Here is a 17,167-nt window from a genome sequence, read left to right on the forward strand (position 1 = left end):
ATAACACTTGTCTGTGTAACAGGATGTCGAGCTCCCGGCGCAACGGGTCGGTGTCCCGCGCCGCGGAGGCCGCCTCCAAGAACCGGCTGCACATGGATCGGAATCCACAGCACTCCAGGATAACCGGTGAGTGTAAAAATCCACTGTAGAATTATAGGGAAACATGTGAGTAGTATAAATAATAGTATGAACCTGCACATTTTACATTGGTTATTCATCATCCTCCTTGCGTTATCCCTGCCTGGGGTCTGCTTTGACAACTTATCCCAAGATTTGGCGTAGTCACTAGTTTCTAGTTTTACAAGAGCAACTGCCATCTGACCTTCCAACCCGAAGGGTAACTAGACCTTATTAGAATTAGTCCGGTTTCCTCACGATGTTTTCCTTCACTGAAAAGCGACTGGCAAATATCAAATGCCATGAGCCGGGGATCTCCGGATTGAAAGTCGCATGGTCTTACCGCTTGCCCACCAGCTCTCCTGATATAATGCGTTTCCATAGTTTTATTTCCTGACCTTTAAACTTATTAAGTTTTTGTTTGTTCTTCAAGTACTTATTGTTATTTGCTATCCAGATCCATCGAACCCGGCCGGTCGCCGCAAGGAGATAGATAACGTGATGAAGAGAGCACGGCAGGCTTCCCCGGGCAGCTGGGATCGCAAGCTGCTGCAGGTGGAAGAAAAAGACCCTAACAGGTACTGTGTTCATTAAAGCTCGGCCACATATGCGCGTTTTGATAGCGTAGGCGGAGCGGTAGCGGAGCGCAACGATAGGGGTGCGCCGGACGAACGCTGGCGTTGCGCCGAGCAGACGCCGGCGGGAACTAACGAGCGCGGAATACGAAATGCGCGCGGATTGCGAGCGGAACGCCCCGGCGCACCACTATCATTGCGCCCCGCTAACGCTACTCTATAAAAACGCTTTATGTGTGGGGGAGGCTTAAATCTTTGTATTAAGAATAGTTATGATACAAGTGCGGAGAAGAGGAAGTTTGAAACGAGTGGCGATAAATTAAAACACGACCGAAGGGAGTATCTTAAGGGCGTTCTCTGCGCCAATGACCTTCGATTTGAATCCATTGATATTATGATAGTTGTTCGGTGCAATGCACCTTCAACACGTTCCAGGCCTCGTGCGGCACGTGTGCCCAGTCAGCCATCTTAAGCCCATCATATTAACAGCATTGACTCGTCTTTAAATAAAATAGTATCTCATTACTTCACAGCTCATTGTTTCTGTGATATTTGGCATTTAGAGTCAGAAACTACTTTTTTGGTCATATCTTTTGTTTTGATTCATTTAACAACAATCTCTCTTGGATTTTTAGAAAAGTCAAACGTAAATCCAAACATGTCTGTATGTAATGCTCTTCACTAAAATCTAATTTCGATAAGTGTTTTTTAGAGCATGTTTAAAAAATTCATAAAAAAATAAGTTTGTATTTTTTTTTAATAAGGCTCTTACGAATAAAGATAAAAAATTGAAGAACCGATGGTTGTTGGTCTTATAATTCTATCTGTAGTGCAAATTTAGGAGTTTCAACTTAAACTTGTCAAAAATCGATGAAAAACGTGTGGAGCCCCTTAAATCTACATGAGTTACGAATTTCCTTTTCGCTTGTGTATCATACGTTTTTCAGTACAGATGGCTCTCTGAAGTTTCAACTTGACAAGAAATGAAACACTTCTCGCACTAGTGCGTGAAAAAAGCACCATTAGGGGGGCGATTTTTGAATCTCGCATACGGGATTTTGTCACTAAAATACCGGTTGAAAACGGTGACTTGCTTATTATTTTCAGTGACAATTTTCTGAATTCGAACGTGTGAGACTCAAAAATCGGCCCGCTGTACTGAAAAATAATCCATTGCATGACTTTTTTGCGAGATTTGCATGTCATGTCTTTGTGTTTCACACCTTTACCGTAGACGAAAAAGTAAGGGAAGAGTTGTAACTCAATACATCAGTAAATGCAAGTTATCTGAAGTGACATCTAGCGACAATCACACGTCAATCATGCGTCAAATAGCGTAAATTATCAGTACCACTACTCGACACTAGGTGCCACCAGTGCTGCGTTGCCAAAATGTAATAATAAAACAGTTTACAACTTATGTTTACAGTTTACAACTGTACCGTGTGGTGACGGGTTAAGAATTTCACCACCCCCTTTCTTCCTGTGGGTGTCGTAGAAGGCGACTGTGGGATATGGGTTAAATTGTGGCGTAGGAGAGAGGCTGGCAACCTGTCACTGCAATGTCACAGTATCGTTTTCTTTCAACCCCTTATTTGCCAAGAGTGGCACTGTAACTTTAGCAGTTTCATGTGCTCTGCCTACCCCTTTATGGGAAACAGGCGTAATTGTATGTATGTTTACAACTTATATTACAAGATTTACAAGCAGAAGGAGTTGAAAACAGAGTACTGATTAATATTATTGTAATATTAGCAAAAAATTGTTGAGCATTAGATTTTTTGTTCGTCGCGACATTTATTGATAAGTAGCAGTACTGATAACTTACGCTAGTTGACGCGTGATTGACGCGTGGATGAGCTAGATGTCACTACAAATAATTTGCATTTACGGATGTATGGAGTTACAAATCTTCCTTTACTTATTCCTCTATGCTTTTACGCAGATGAGTTAAAAAGTGACAAAGAAAAATCAGTCTATCCATAGATTAAATATAACAAGATCATACCATCCCATACATTAAAATGCGACCGCCTAAGACCGCGCTTACACTCCACCACACATAGATGGCGCCACAAAAAAAATGTCTTGTAGCTTTCGATTATACTTGTAGATGGCGTTAAGTGTCACCTTTGACATAGATTTACGGCTCGGAATTGACACTTAATGCCAATCTACAAATAATCGGTGGCAACAAGGCATTTTTTGTGACGCCATCCTATGTGTGGTGGAGTGTAAGCGCGTTTAATGTATGGGATGGTATGATCTTGTTATATTTAATTTATGGTCATCTGACTGTGTTTTTCGAGCAGCATATCCAAGTTTTGCTCTAATGCTGGACTGTTGGAGACGTGAGGTCTCCATTTTGTTTAAGAGACATACAAGACTGCTGTTTCTGTTATAAACTTGTGAAAATGCCAAATGCTTGTGGAGCTGTAATAAATTGTCTTTGAGTTGATATGATAAATCCTTCAGTCTGTTTATTTTTATGCTTTGCTTCTTTCACATTGCATCGTATTTTTACGTTCGCCATCAAAATAATTTATTAAGCTTCTGTACCGTTATTTGAAGCCTATTTAATATATTGAGAGACAGCGATACTGCTTGTAGATGCGTAGCGGTTCACAGCAGGTACCTACAGCTGAACACCTGTAAACAACTTGCAACTCCAGTTTTACGATTCAGGTTTCCCCTTCCACCAGGCGACCCGTGCCGTAGGGACGGCAACGATGTTTCATCATTGGCGTTCTGTTTGTCGGAACGTTCGGTTCACTACAAAAAATTCTTAGAATTCTTTAATTCTTGGAATTTTTTGTAAGTTTAATCAAAAATATCGTTTTAGAAAACGGTTTTACCGTTCGTTTACTATTATAAATTAAATTAGAAGCTGAGCACCTGATCGATTCACTTTGGGCGTGTCGCGTAAGTAAGCGATTTTTTATTTCTTTTTCAGTTATTTTTTTCAGTGAATCGATTCGTCTTAAGCACGGAACAGGTCAAGAAAGTAAAAATTGAAAAATGATCTCCTTGTCCTCTTTGAGACTAAAACAGTCCTAATTAAAGTCGTAATTGACGCGATTAGTGTTTGTTTTGCCTTGCGGCCGAAGATGAGCCTGTGCTGTGACCTGATAATTTCCGTGCGTGCCCATTGTGGTAGGTACTGTGCTGCGGGATAAAATTCCTTTACAATCTCTTTAAATAGATCGATATTCTGTAACGGAATTCAGAAATAGATCAAAAGTCGAAAGTTAAAGCCTATAGCTGCCGGACTTGGCAAGGGCGTCAATAAATATTTATTGATTCTAAGTATCATGTTGGCTTTTATATCCGATCCCTGTGTGCCTTAAAATAGACTTTCTGCTCTAAAGAAAGGTAACTAACAAACCTATATCATTGGCGTCTTTGGGGAACATGTTTGTGTAATCCGAAAAATGTTCCGTAAATAAATATGGGCAATTTTAAATGCACAGTACGGTATCGTCAGGGATACCTCTGAAAAATGTAGTTGGTAATGTTCTTATGCCTTAATCAAATCTAAGCCGCTTGCCAGTGGAAGTAAAGGATTACAAAGTGAAACTCAGGTATGTGGAGAGTTGTATTAATTACCAAATATAAGTTCCGGTTAAAGATAATTGAGAAAATCCGCATACGAGAGAGTCACTCTTTAATCCTTAACTATAATAATAGCGTTTAATAACGCAAGGCGAGCGTATTTGATTAATTTGATTACTTGGCTGCTGCGTAAGCAGAGTAAAAGGGTGCATCATAGCACTAGCTTACTAAAAACTTCTTACCTGCGCAAGGTGTGAAGAAATTTACAACCAGTATGTTTTTATTTTGTGTATAGTCCGCTTAAGGATATTAAAGGCTAGTATAATAATTATTATTCTGTGGAACGCAGGCATTAGTGGAAAAAATATCAAGTGTTAAGACGGTGTAAAAGCACTAGTCTAACACAGTAGGCAGTGACCCTGTCTGCAGAGCCTATGGTTCTGGGTTCGAATCCCAGTATGGGAATATGTTTGTGTGATGCACACAAATAGCGGGACGTAGTTGAACGAAAGAGAGCCATCCTCTGAAAATAGGCTTTTATTTGAATGGCTTTTCCTTTTTACGTTGAGATTATATTCAAATAATTATGTTTATATGAATTGGATCTTTTTCCTTTTACTACGTCCATTTTTTCCCGAGTTACGGTTGTGTTATTATGTATTTAAGTTTACATATGTCTATAATAAGAGTAATATGTCGCCTTGCTACCATAGTACAAGCCTTCCTCAGTTTTTGGAAAAATAGATTCCCCAATGTCTATTTATTTTGGTACCGATAATAAATTTCCCGCTTATTAAGGCTTATGAGTATTACTATTTATCTAGATAAAAACCAGCCGTCTGCGCAAGACGTGCATCTTCCCATTTTCATATTTCCCACCTGCGCAAGGTGTGTGAATAATATGATTATTAAGACAGCTGAAAATTTTGCAGTCTGCGCAAGGCTTGCAATTTTCGTGACTCAATTTTCTGCCTGCGCAAGGCGATTAAATATTTTATTTAGCCTGCTGAAAACCTGCCGCCTTCGCAAGGCGCGTGTTTACATATCCTGCGTCACAAGCAGATCAAGCAGATGTGGTATAATAGGTATAATACAATTAGCATGGTTCTAAAGCGGTTTTTGTCGGCCTACGCAAGGCGTTTTTGAAACTTACGTGTGATGGAGGAAACAACACAATATGATAACGCCTCCTAAGCTTAGTACCAAGTGCTTACTTTGTTAATTACAAAGTCATTTCGACAGGGGTTATATATTTCTACTGCGGAATCACTTCCCAGTAATCATTAAATAGTCTCGAGAAGACTTGTCAAAGCGGACCCCAGGCCTTCACAGGCCGGGGCCAATGCCGGGATAACGCAAGGAGGATGATGATGAGTCTGGTGAAGACTAAAAAGATTATCACAGTTATTGCTGGCGACTTGATAAACGTGGTTTCTTTTTTTGTGGAAACTTTTTCCACTATATAGTTATCTACTACATATTTTATCTTTGTCGTTAACGACGTTTGAAACACCTAGCTCACGCTGACGCGGAGTGAGTTGACACGATAATATTCAAAATTAACCACGGTTTTATCAGCCTACTTATTTAGGTTTTAAAGTGGGATTTGAGGTCGTTTAATCATTTAAGTAAACCTGTTGATAGTGTTGATGCATATCAAGGCCGCAGTATTCTTTGGTTCAGGATATTAACCGTTTCCCAAACATCTTAAATGGGTTATTTATTCTATTATTTTAATCAAATAGTTATCTAGCCCGCTGGCCGCTCCGGCGCCATATGAGGCCAATAATCTAAAGATCAGATTGCTTTGGACTGTTTTAGGTCATTAATTTGTTCAGTTAAGCCCACGTGGGCTGAACACATTTTAAGGAATTGGCTATGTGGATGAAATAGCAAACATTTTTGCATAGTTTTTCGCTATGTAAGAATGCAGTTGTGATATGTTATTACATATTTTGAGACTCCAGGAACGACCTGAACCAATGTTACAAAGAACCATTACATTAAAATGTGTTCACATCCTCATAAAGTAGCACGGGGTGACTCGTCTACTCATTATTTAGTCCGAATGAAACAATACGTATTTAAATTATGAGTTTTAGGTTAAGATTACCGCCATAACACGTTTTTAAAAATAAAACAGGGGAAAAGAACACCTACGTAAGAAGTGATGAAATGTACGGGTTAATAAACCCAACTACAAACTTAAAACGCTGTCATATTACAGCTTTTAATCTGTTTTTTTTTAAATAAAGTAACCTCTATGGTTAATAAATATATCACATTCATGGGGTATTCGGAAAACTATTTTTCATACCTAATCATTGTTTTTGGTAACAATATTTTGCAAGATAAGTACTTGATGTGGTTTCATAATGATTTTAATACTCATATAAAGATGGACCGTCAAAACAATTTTAAAGCTATGCCGAATAAGCCCATGACCCATGGGGTTTGATGAGTGTCTCAAAATTTTGTTTGGACCTCAGATCTCGGAACTACAGATCTAGGTACCTTAACCTCAATATCATATTCTTCATTACAAAACCAGAAGGCTACGTCATGCCATATAATGGAATGGTTATATATCTTTATGCTTCCAACGAAAATCACGGGTCTTACCCGCATACATACGTATCCTTAAGGAGAAAAATATTTGATTGTAACATCTTGCGCTTTCATAAGCTGGTTACCCAAAACAAAAAGGCATTTATATACGAAAAAAATTCTATCATCAGCATTGGCTTAACATGTGTACAAATTACAAATAAAACGCTTCGCACATGTGCGTCTAGCCGCCTAGGCGTTGTTAGCCTATGCCAATCCTTGGCTTAACAGAAAGTACATACATATTGGGTAAATAACTAACAAAAAATATTAGGGAACTGGGAGAGAACTCTCCAGACAAAAAGTCTAAGGTTAAGTTGTAGCCTGTTAACCAAGGCAATTAAAAGTTGAACTGTTGTAGTACCACTACTACCAACTGCACAGGAGGTACTTTGTTTAGGACTGTATTCATACATGGATTCAATGACCTTAATACTCATAATGTACTCATAATGTATAACGAATGACTAAGTTATACTTATACAAAACCTCAATAGTCTTGTTACTTGATATACTTACACTTCCTTCCTGGATGATAGATTCGTTTACCAAAAGAGTATCTTATGCTTAGGAGTTTTCAATGATGAAAAATTCACAAGTGTGCTTATCCTCAATATATGATAATAAGACTTTTTAGAATGATTAGATTATTTTTTTAGCACTTACCAAACGTGCCCAGATTATTATTTCCGTTAATAAAATTGGAACCACGTTACACATGGGTTCAGTATGGGTTATACCCAAGAGGCCAAGAATATTTCCGGCATACTAGAATGCTCGGGAAAATTACTAAAATTAGATTTCATAAAACGAATTAAGTACATCACGAAAGAACCATGATTGTCGGAACATTAGTCATACCATGGGTATTAAGGTTTTCAATAGCTGCGCACATTAGTGTTATACACTTTTAAAGTTGTAGCTGATTGAGCGAAATTTTTCTTCGCTACCAAATTTTGCCATGTCATAGCCATAAGGCAGTAATTATAATATTCACTGTCTATTATGTAATGCTGTAATTGCCGGAAATAAATAGTGACTATTTGGATAAGGCATTAATGAATGGATCAGTTCCTTAACTGTTTTCTATAATATCATATGTAATAATATCATGTCATGCAAATCAATATATCAATATAATGTACCTATGTCATGTCGATTATTCTATGATACTGAAAAGAGATAAACGAGTTGCGAGGAATTTGACACACAATCCAAAACTTAAGTTTTTCGCTTATACCCTAAAAGTAATGATACTGCAATAACCCTACTTACTGGCAATTGCAGAGTCGGGGTCAAAACATTAAAAACATACTAAGTGTATTAAATTGAATATTATAATGAAATAAACGTAAACATAAGTCATGACCTGACCTTGTTAGGGGGATGAAATAAAAAAGTAACAGGTTTTTCATAATTTATTTTAATATCATTATGGGTATATACATAATAGGTATATACATAAAATTTAAAAATGTTTCAAACTTTCCTTACCGACGAATAATAAGTTACAATAGAAAAATAGGTCACTGTGCACTTATCAATTCAGTCACTGCAGCTGCTGTCAGCTGCAATTCACATTCCTCCATATAGGTACACAAGGTATCTGATGTGTGAAGTGCACTTGAAGTTGTTATTTCCATTGGCGATTCAATTAATCACATTGGCGTTTCTTGACCACCAGGCGAATACAGACACGTCTCAATATATTAAATAGGCTTCAAATAACGGTACAGAAGCTTAATAGCAGCGTTTTACCTTACAATAAAACGCATATTAAGCGAAATACCTTATTTGAAGCCTATATTTTTAACTACGCCTGTGGCAACAACACTCAGTTGCAATAAACCAAGGCACATTTATTTTTCCATTTGAGGGTATTTGTTGTTCGCTGCTAGTAAACAACATTTTTAGACTATTCAGTTTCGAAGATACGTCTTTATTTCATTTCACATTTGAATTCATAAATGATGCAACCGTTTGGTAAGTGGTATATTGCAACTTCGGTTAAATTAATATTTTGAGAACCAATGATGAAACATCGTTGCCGTCCCTACGGCACGGGTCGCCTGGTGGAAGGGGAAACCTGAATCGTAAAACTGGAGTTGCAAGTTGTTTACAGGTGTTCAGCTGTAGGTACCTGCTGTGAACCGCTACGCATCTACAAGCAGTATCGCTGTCTCTCAATATATTAAATAGGCTTCAAATAAGGTATTTCGCTTAATATGCGTTTTATTGTAAGGTAAAACGCTGCTATTAATTTTAAGTTTACGACATAAACAGCCATTGATTGTAGAGTCCAAAAGTTTAGGAGACTAACATTATACACAGATATTATTTTATGACCTTAGTATGATAACATATGTTTAAATGGTCCGCTAGTACATAATATATAATAGGAGGGGGTAAAAACACGGTGCGATGTGTTGTGTAGATGAGATGATGATGTTTGTCTGGTGAATTTCATTACTATAATCTACACATTAACTACCTGACAAGAAATACCGCACTACGATTAGGGCATGCTCCCGGTATTTCCCGGTTCTTGATTTCCCGGGAAATCCCGGTAATTTTATGGTAGCAAAAGAACCGGGACAAAAATTTAGGACCCGGTGCTCCCGGTTCTTTTCAAAATATCCGACTTATTCATTTTTTTAAATTGTATCTGCATTTGGATTTGTGCGATGGCATTTTTAGTATTTGTAAATAATTAGTAAAGTTCAATCTGACAAGATAAACATGATATTTATTGCAAATAATGCACTTTGCAACATTACTTGATACCATGGTACTATTGTACATCCTTATAAAAAATGTAAAACAAACCACAATAAAGAATTGTTTAGGGCAAGAATTTGTTAATTATTTCCAATCCAATGTGCTTATTCTCTCAAAACACACAGACGGACGGACAGAGTCTCGCCATAAGGGTTTCTTTTGAATTATTTTGGTATAGAACTCTAAAAATACTAAGAACCGGGACTCCCGGTTCCAGTCCCACTTAGAACCGGGAAATGAAATTCTTGGAACCGCTCCGGCTCTGCATGCCCTAACTACGTTAGAAACCGGTCGTGTTTCATAACCTTGTATGCAAGGCTCGGAACCGGTTTATTTTTTACCGGTTAAAACCGGTTTATTTCGATTTTACTCCGAACTTTGTAAAGAACGTTATGAGAACTTTATTTTAACCGAAATAAACCGGTTTATTCGACGAGCGGCGAGACGCACCGGCGCCGCGTAAATACCTACGTTCACACGCAGCGACTTTTTTGTTTGGTTAGAACAGTATTACCTATCATGCTGCGGAATAAACCGGTTTATTTTGTTCTAAACCGGTTAATGTAACGAAAGCTTTATGAAAGCGTTCCCCTAAAAACCGGTTTAAAAATAGCGGTTTTTCGAGCGAAAACGAAATTTAAAGGTTTTGCCGCAAGTATATAATAATAATAAATCCGTTTATTGCAGACAACATATGGTCCAATTAAAAATAACAGTACAATTAAAATAAATAAATCACAGTTCAAAATAAAAAATACATAATTTACCAGTAATTTCAAAAATTAAAATTATATTTGCGACAATACTGACATTTTTTTCTGTTTATATTATAGCATTTTAAAAGATAAAATCATAAAAACTCACAGATTAAATTAGAATTACATATAGTCCTAGGCTACTTAAAATTCAAATAAATATATTATAATTATAAGTCAATGTATAAAAATGTCAGAAATGTCAGCAATAAATAAAATAAAATTAAAATTATAAAATTACATTTGATTTAAATTATAAAATTAAATTTAAATTTAATTACAAAAATTAAAGCTAAATTAAATTAAATATGATAACGGTTTGAAAATTTAACCGGTATCCGAGCCCTGCTTGTATGGCGAGGACCCGCTAAGGTTCTCCAGCATCTGAGTAAATGAACGCCCACCAGGCGAGTTCTTGGTTTCGAGAGTGAGGGTAAAGTTGCGCGCGATATTCTGCAGATGGCGCCACACGGGCTACAAGCAGTTGTATCTGGATGGCTCTCGCTCCCCCTCCCCGCGCCGCTCGCGGTCCCCCAGGCGCTCCAGGTACTAAACACATCCACAGTAACTTTGCACTGACTTGGCAGTAACTATCTATACATATTATAGGAACGACCTGACTTCACGAATACCGATAGCACAGAGTTTTATCATTTGTGCCTGTGTGGTGACGGGTTAAGAATTTCACCGCCCCCTTTCTTCCCGTGGGTGTCGTAGAAGGCGACTGTGGGATATAGGTTAAATTGTGGCGTAGGCGAGAGGCTGGCAACCTGTCACTGCAATGTCACAGTTTCGTTTTCTTTCAACCCCTTATTTGCCAAGAGTGGCACTGAAGCTTTAGTAGTTTCATGTTATTATTATTATTTATTTATTCATAATAAACAATTACACTTATGCTGTACAATTAATGCGCCAAACGGGAATAACCAGTTTGTTGGCGCTGCGCTCAGTTCTAACTTTAATCCTTACTGGTTGATAGGTAACTGTTTACATGTTGTGTCTTATGTCACCTACCCCTTTATGGGATACAGGCGTGATTGTATGTATGTATGTTTATCATTTGAGATGGCAGGGCCGTCATGTGGAACCCTCAACCATATAATCTCCTGGATTTTGATTATAATTTTGTTGTGTTACTCATGTGTGACCAGTAAACAGTTAGAGCTAGTAATTAATTTTTATTAACACTTTCGCTACCAAGAACCCGACTGTCGGGTACACCGCTCGTAGAAGCGTAGCCGATTACATGGGTTTCCCCGTATGTAGCGAAAATGTCGTAGCGCCGCGTAGAGCCCGGTTTCGAAAGTGTTAAGCAGAAACGTCTGCTAACGATTCTAAACATTTTTATATTCAGGGACCGCAACTTTGGTGCCGGTGACGTCATTATGACGTTTAGTCCGATATAGGATGTTCTTTTAATAACATTGCAATACCTCAATTCTTAATAATGAGATATTGAGAACTGCTTGGTATTTGCATAAAAAAATAATGTTAACATTAAAAAACGATGCAAATATTATTTTTATTGGCTTTTTTTACAGTAATGTAATTGTAACAAAAAATATTATTCTTCGTGTACTTAAATAAAACAACATATTAACAAAAGGTTGTTTTATTTTTCCTTCTTCTCGTTCTATATGCTTTTTTGTTTTCAAATGTTTATCTATATTACTTGCTTTTCCTCTTAAATATTGGTCACAGCAGGAGCAGTATATTTTTTCATTTTGTAAAATCAGAAAAGGAAATTTCTGCAAATACGGTTCCATAGCGAAACAATAATATTTCGGTTATATTTTACCAATGAAAAATAGTTAAACAGAAATTGGTTGTCATTTCCCACAATCTCGGTTTTAACATGACAAAGACAGTTATGTTTTTATACGTGGCCAGTACGTGGAAAAACTCTTAACTCAAGTTTGAATATCAGTAAACTAAAGAGGCTAATAAGTTGTTATTTGATTAAGTGTATATAATCTAGATAACAACACTCTGTATTTAGCTTGACGTCATACGTCTGTCATCGGCACCAAAGTTGCGGTCCCTGTTTATATTAAAGGAAAAAATGGAAATTTTTTTTAGAAAAGACGTGTGTACAAAAGGATAGGCATGGAAAGATTTGCGAAGTCCGGCGTGGCTTCCGTAGCTCAATTGGTAAGAGCATTGCACGGATTGCAAAAATGGTGCGGGTTCAAGTCCCGCCGGAAGCGTAAATTTTTCCATTTTTTCCTTTAATATAAAAAAAAGAGCTAGTAATATTTGGTATTTGTATAATATTAATGATTTGACGCTTGTAAAGTATTTGATTACGAGCTATGATAGAAAACAATACATACATATAGCACATGAACTACAAATGTAGTTCGAAAAGATTTGCCTTCGAATTGTTACGGAAACGTACGAACGTGTCATGCTATTTCAGTCAGTGTCAGTACAAGATGTACTGACTAGAGATGGGCCGAATATTCGGTAAATATTCGGTATTCGGCATATTCGGCAAGTTTTTCAATGTTCGTATTCGGCCGAATAGTTCGGTTACATTGCCGAATATTTACCGAATAAACAAAGTAAATAAATAGCACAAGTTGTTTCGTAATTCATGGGATAATAACATCCTATTTCAGGATTCTAAGAACCAAAGGGGGTTAAAAATGCCTTAAATATAAGTACCTACAATAATTATGTAAAAAAGTAAAAATAACGTAGCTTAAGAAACAAAAATCAAAATGCGCTATGCACTAAATTATAGGAACATTAAGAGCCTTAGCACACCTCGGACACTGGCCATCAAATATATGAAAGAGGTGCGTTCCTAGCACACAGTCTAAGCTCGTGTAGGTCAACGCGTACTAAGCTTGTATGAGTGAAATATGACAGATCGATTGTTCGCATTTTTGACAGGCGGTAACTGTGAGGTAACCGAGAGGGGGTGGGTGGCACTTTCAGCGGGGAGCGGGAGTGGCCATACTGTACGATAGTACTCTTTATTATACTGTGGCCTTAGTTAGTACCCATTACCAACCATTGAAAAGTTTTTAACTCTAAGCCAGGTATTAAATATAGTGGAACCGAATATTCGGCCGAATGTTCGGTTCGGTAGCAGCTGAACCGAATATTCGTATTCGGCAAAGTCCGTATTCGGCCCATCTCTAGTACTGACATTGACTGAACTAGCATGAAAGATACGAACGTTTCCGAAGGAAACCCTTTTCGCCACTACATCTGTACTAAGTTTCAGTGCCACTCCTGGCTTGGCAGTTGCCAGCCTCTAGCCTACGCCACAAATTAACCCATATCCCACTGTCGACTTCTACGACACTCACGTGTCAGCACACGGAAATAAATATATACCTATATTATATATTAACTTAAAAACACATATACAGTGGGGAAACAAGCCTTTGGGTTCTGAGCTAGGATATCCTGTACGTTTAATAGTTATTTCGAGAATAGAATCCCTTCACTTGCTCGTTTTTCAATTTCACACTCGGCGTTAAAATACAACTTTGCACCCTTGTATAACACAAAACTTTTCCCCTCACTACAGCGAGGACAGTACAACGCAAAAAACGTGTTTATCACTACTTCCAGTAGTTCCACAGGTGGTAAATCATCGACATCACTAGATTCACTCACTTTTATAAATTTTAAAGCAGAAAAAATTACTATATTCAAGGTCTAATTATTTTATCCACTAGTGGATAAAATGCGTTTTTACCCGCTGGTATTAAAGGACAAAACATGTGTTTCCGAGCTAGTGAGGGGAAAACGTTTTTTATGTTTACGTTACGAATAGTTTGTACGTTTTTTGAATTATCGTCTAAGGTCATAAAATGAAATAGCCAGTAGCCAAATTTAGTTTACAAATAATGTTAGGGTTACTTTTTTATTTCCCATTATTTCATTAATTATAATCATCATTAAGCCTCCGTCACACAAAGCGTGCGCGCGGCAATCCGCGGCGCAACGCCAGCATTCGTCCGGCGCACCGCTATCATTGCGCTCCGATAACGCTCCGCCTACGCTCTCAAAACGCGCATGTGTGGCCGAGTTTTTATTGTATTAGTTGACTTTTGAGTAACAGCAATGTTAATAAAATAACTATAATTTTCGTCGGCCACAGGTCCCCGCCGCCCATATCTCGGCGCTCGCGCAGCCCGCTGCGGCGTTCGCGCTCCCCGCTGCCGCGCCGCGCCGAACACGCGCGTTCGCCGCGTCGGAGCCCCCGACGATCGCCCAGGTAACTATTATAGGACATTCTTAGGCAGCGTCCATACTCATGAGACGCATGAGTTGCGGCGCGGAACGGACGTTTCCGCCACGCGCCCCAGGCGGCATGGCGCGCGCCGCGCCTCCTGGGGGCGCGTCTTACGTCCTTCCTATACAAAATGTACTGAGGAGAGGTTTTTTTTTAATTACATTCGGGCGGCGTGATGACATATATAGCTGTAATATTTTTGACAACGTATGCTTAATACTAATAAAGATGAATATGAATATGAATGTGCGCACATTTCGCTCGCAATCTGCGCTCCTTAGTTCCCGCCGGCATCCGCTGGGCGCAACGCCAGCGTCCGGCGCACCACTATCATTGCGATCCGCTAACGCTACGCTCAAAACGCGCATGTGTGGCTGAGTTTTTAGGGAGCTGAAATTGAAACTTATTCAGTAAAAGCTCAATATAGGTTTTGGTATATATACTGCATTCATCTTCGTAGTTTCTGCTATGACAGTCACAATGTGGGTAGGCTTTCTTGCAATTGCTATTTAGGGTTAGGTAGGACAGACAGTTCTGATTTGGATTTGGGTAACCTTAATATTTGGGATTGTTGAGGATGGCAGTGTGGTATAAAAAGTTGTCAATACACGTACACACATACAATCACGCCTGTATCCCATAAAGGGGTAGGCAGAGCACATGAACTACTCAAGTTTCAGTGCCACTCTTGGCAAAAAGGCGTTGAAAGAAAACGAAAATTGTGACATTGCAGTGACAGGTTGCCGGCCATACGCCACAATTTAACCCATATCCCACAGTCGACTTCTACGACACCCACGGGAAGAAAGGGGGAGGTGAAATTCTTAACCCGTTACCACACGGGCAATACGCGGGCGAAATCTCTCGTACGCTTGCCAAATTTCATACCTTTAAGCCACAATTGTTTGTATTTAATCCAGACGCAGCCCGCTCGCTCTCGGCGGCCGCCGCCGCTCGCCGCGCCCCCGCTCGCCCCCGCCACGCCCGCGCGACGCGCGCGACACGCGCGACTCACGCGACACGCGGGACGCGAGAGACGCACGGGACAGGCGCGACGCGCCGGACGCACGCCGCGCGCGCCCGAGACCCGCGCCGCCGCCGGCTGCGAGGCCGCCGTCACCGCCGGATCCTAGGAAGGTTAGCTCACTCTATGTTTATTTCTAGAGACAGACATTGATGATATGAGCATAAATTAAATATAACAAGATCATACCATCCCATACATTAAATGCGACCGCCTACGAACGCGCTTACACTCCACCACACATAGATGGCGCCACAAAAAAATGCCTTGTTGCCACCGATTATTTGTAGATTGGCATTAAGTGTCAATTCCGAGCCGTAAATCTATGTCAAAAGTGACACTTAACGCCATCTACAAGTATAATCGAAAGCTACAAGACATTTTTTTTGTGGCGCTATCTATGTGTGGTGTAGTGTATGCGCGGTCTTAGGCGGTCGCATTTTAATGTATGGGATGGTATGATCTTGTTATATTTAATCTATGATATGAGAGAGATAGATTCTGGAACTATAGTAAGCAGACACCAGGAAGACGCAGGGGAAACTAGAAACCCAATGTTCAATAGTTTGCAGCGGTATATCGAAAACTTTAATGTCAATCAGTTACTAATGACTTATGTTTTACGTCTTACCTTAATTTTATATAAATTGTTAATATCTGGGCAACCGAGCTTCGCTCGGTTCTGTTTCGTATCCTTGACATGTGTCGCCATCTAGTTCAAAAATGAATAGTACCTACATCGAGCGAAAGAATTCTCAGCCTTAACAACACAACTACTCCACACGAGATGGCGCGCATTTCGCCACAAAAACTCAAATAGTGTATTTTCTATTCGTTTTAGCCTTGACCTGTGTCGCCATCTAGTGTTTGCAATAAATAGTACTTACATCGACCGAAAGAATTCTGTCTTAACAGTACAACTACTGCACACGAGATGGCGCGCGAAGAAAAACGCATGAAAACTCGAAAATTCGCGTTTTCCGGGACCTAAGGATAAGTTAGACCGATTTTTCACCCCCAAAAACCCCCACATAACAAATTTCTGCGAAATCGTTAGAGCGGTTTCCGAGATCGTCAGTGTAAATAAATATATATATAAATAAATAAATAAATATACAAGAATTGCTCGTTTAAAAGTATAAGATTAATTGTGTCGCTTAACTTCAAACCTGGGTAAATCCATTCTGTTTTAAGGTTGAATATATAAAATATATAATATGATCTGAAAGATGATCAACCTTATAGCAGAATGAATTTCTTCTTCTCAGTCGTTCCCTCATGGCTGAGGATCGTGACCAACAGTGATTTCTCTCCACTTGACGCGGTCTAGGGCCATATGGACTGCCATCTGCATGGAACCACAAGCTTTCTTCACGGTCTCAGCCCACCTTAGCGGTATTCCACCCCTGGAGCGTCGGCCTTCGACTGAATGGATGGATTGAATGGATTTACCCAGTTTTAAATTAAGCGACACAATTAGTGAGTGTGTTTAGTAAAACGTCCC

General features: G+C 39.1%; 1 protein-coding gene across 1 annotated transcript in view; it reads left to right on the forward strand.

The window, feature by feature from the left end:
• Positions 1-17,167, forward strand: part of LOC125240137 (serine/arginine-rich splicing factor SR45-like) — a 33,795-nt gene that overhangs the window by 1,710 nt on the left and 14,918 nt on the right. The window contains exons 3-7 of the mRNA XM_048147984.1: positions 23-126; positions 575-695; positions 10,844-10,930; positions 14,505-14,621; positions 15,560-15,776. Coding sequence (XP_048003941.1) covers positions 23-126; positions 575-695; positions 10,844-10,930; positions 14,505-14,621; positions 15,560-15,776 — 646 coding nt within the window. The remainder of the gene's footprint in view (positions 1-22; positions 127-574; positions 696-10,843; positions 10,931-14,504; positions 14,622-15,559; positions 15,777-17,167) is intronic.

The sequence above is a fragment of the Leguminivora glycinivorella genome, chromosome 26 (genome assembly GCF_023078275.1).
Source record: "Leguminivora glycinivorella isolate SPB_JAAS2020 chromosome 26, LegGlyc_1.1, whole genome shotgun sequence".
NCBI lineage: Eukaryota > Metazoa > Arthropoda > Insecta > Lepidoptera > Tortricidae > Leguminivora > Leguminivora glycinivorella.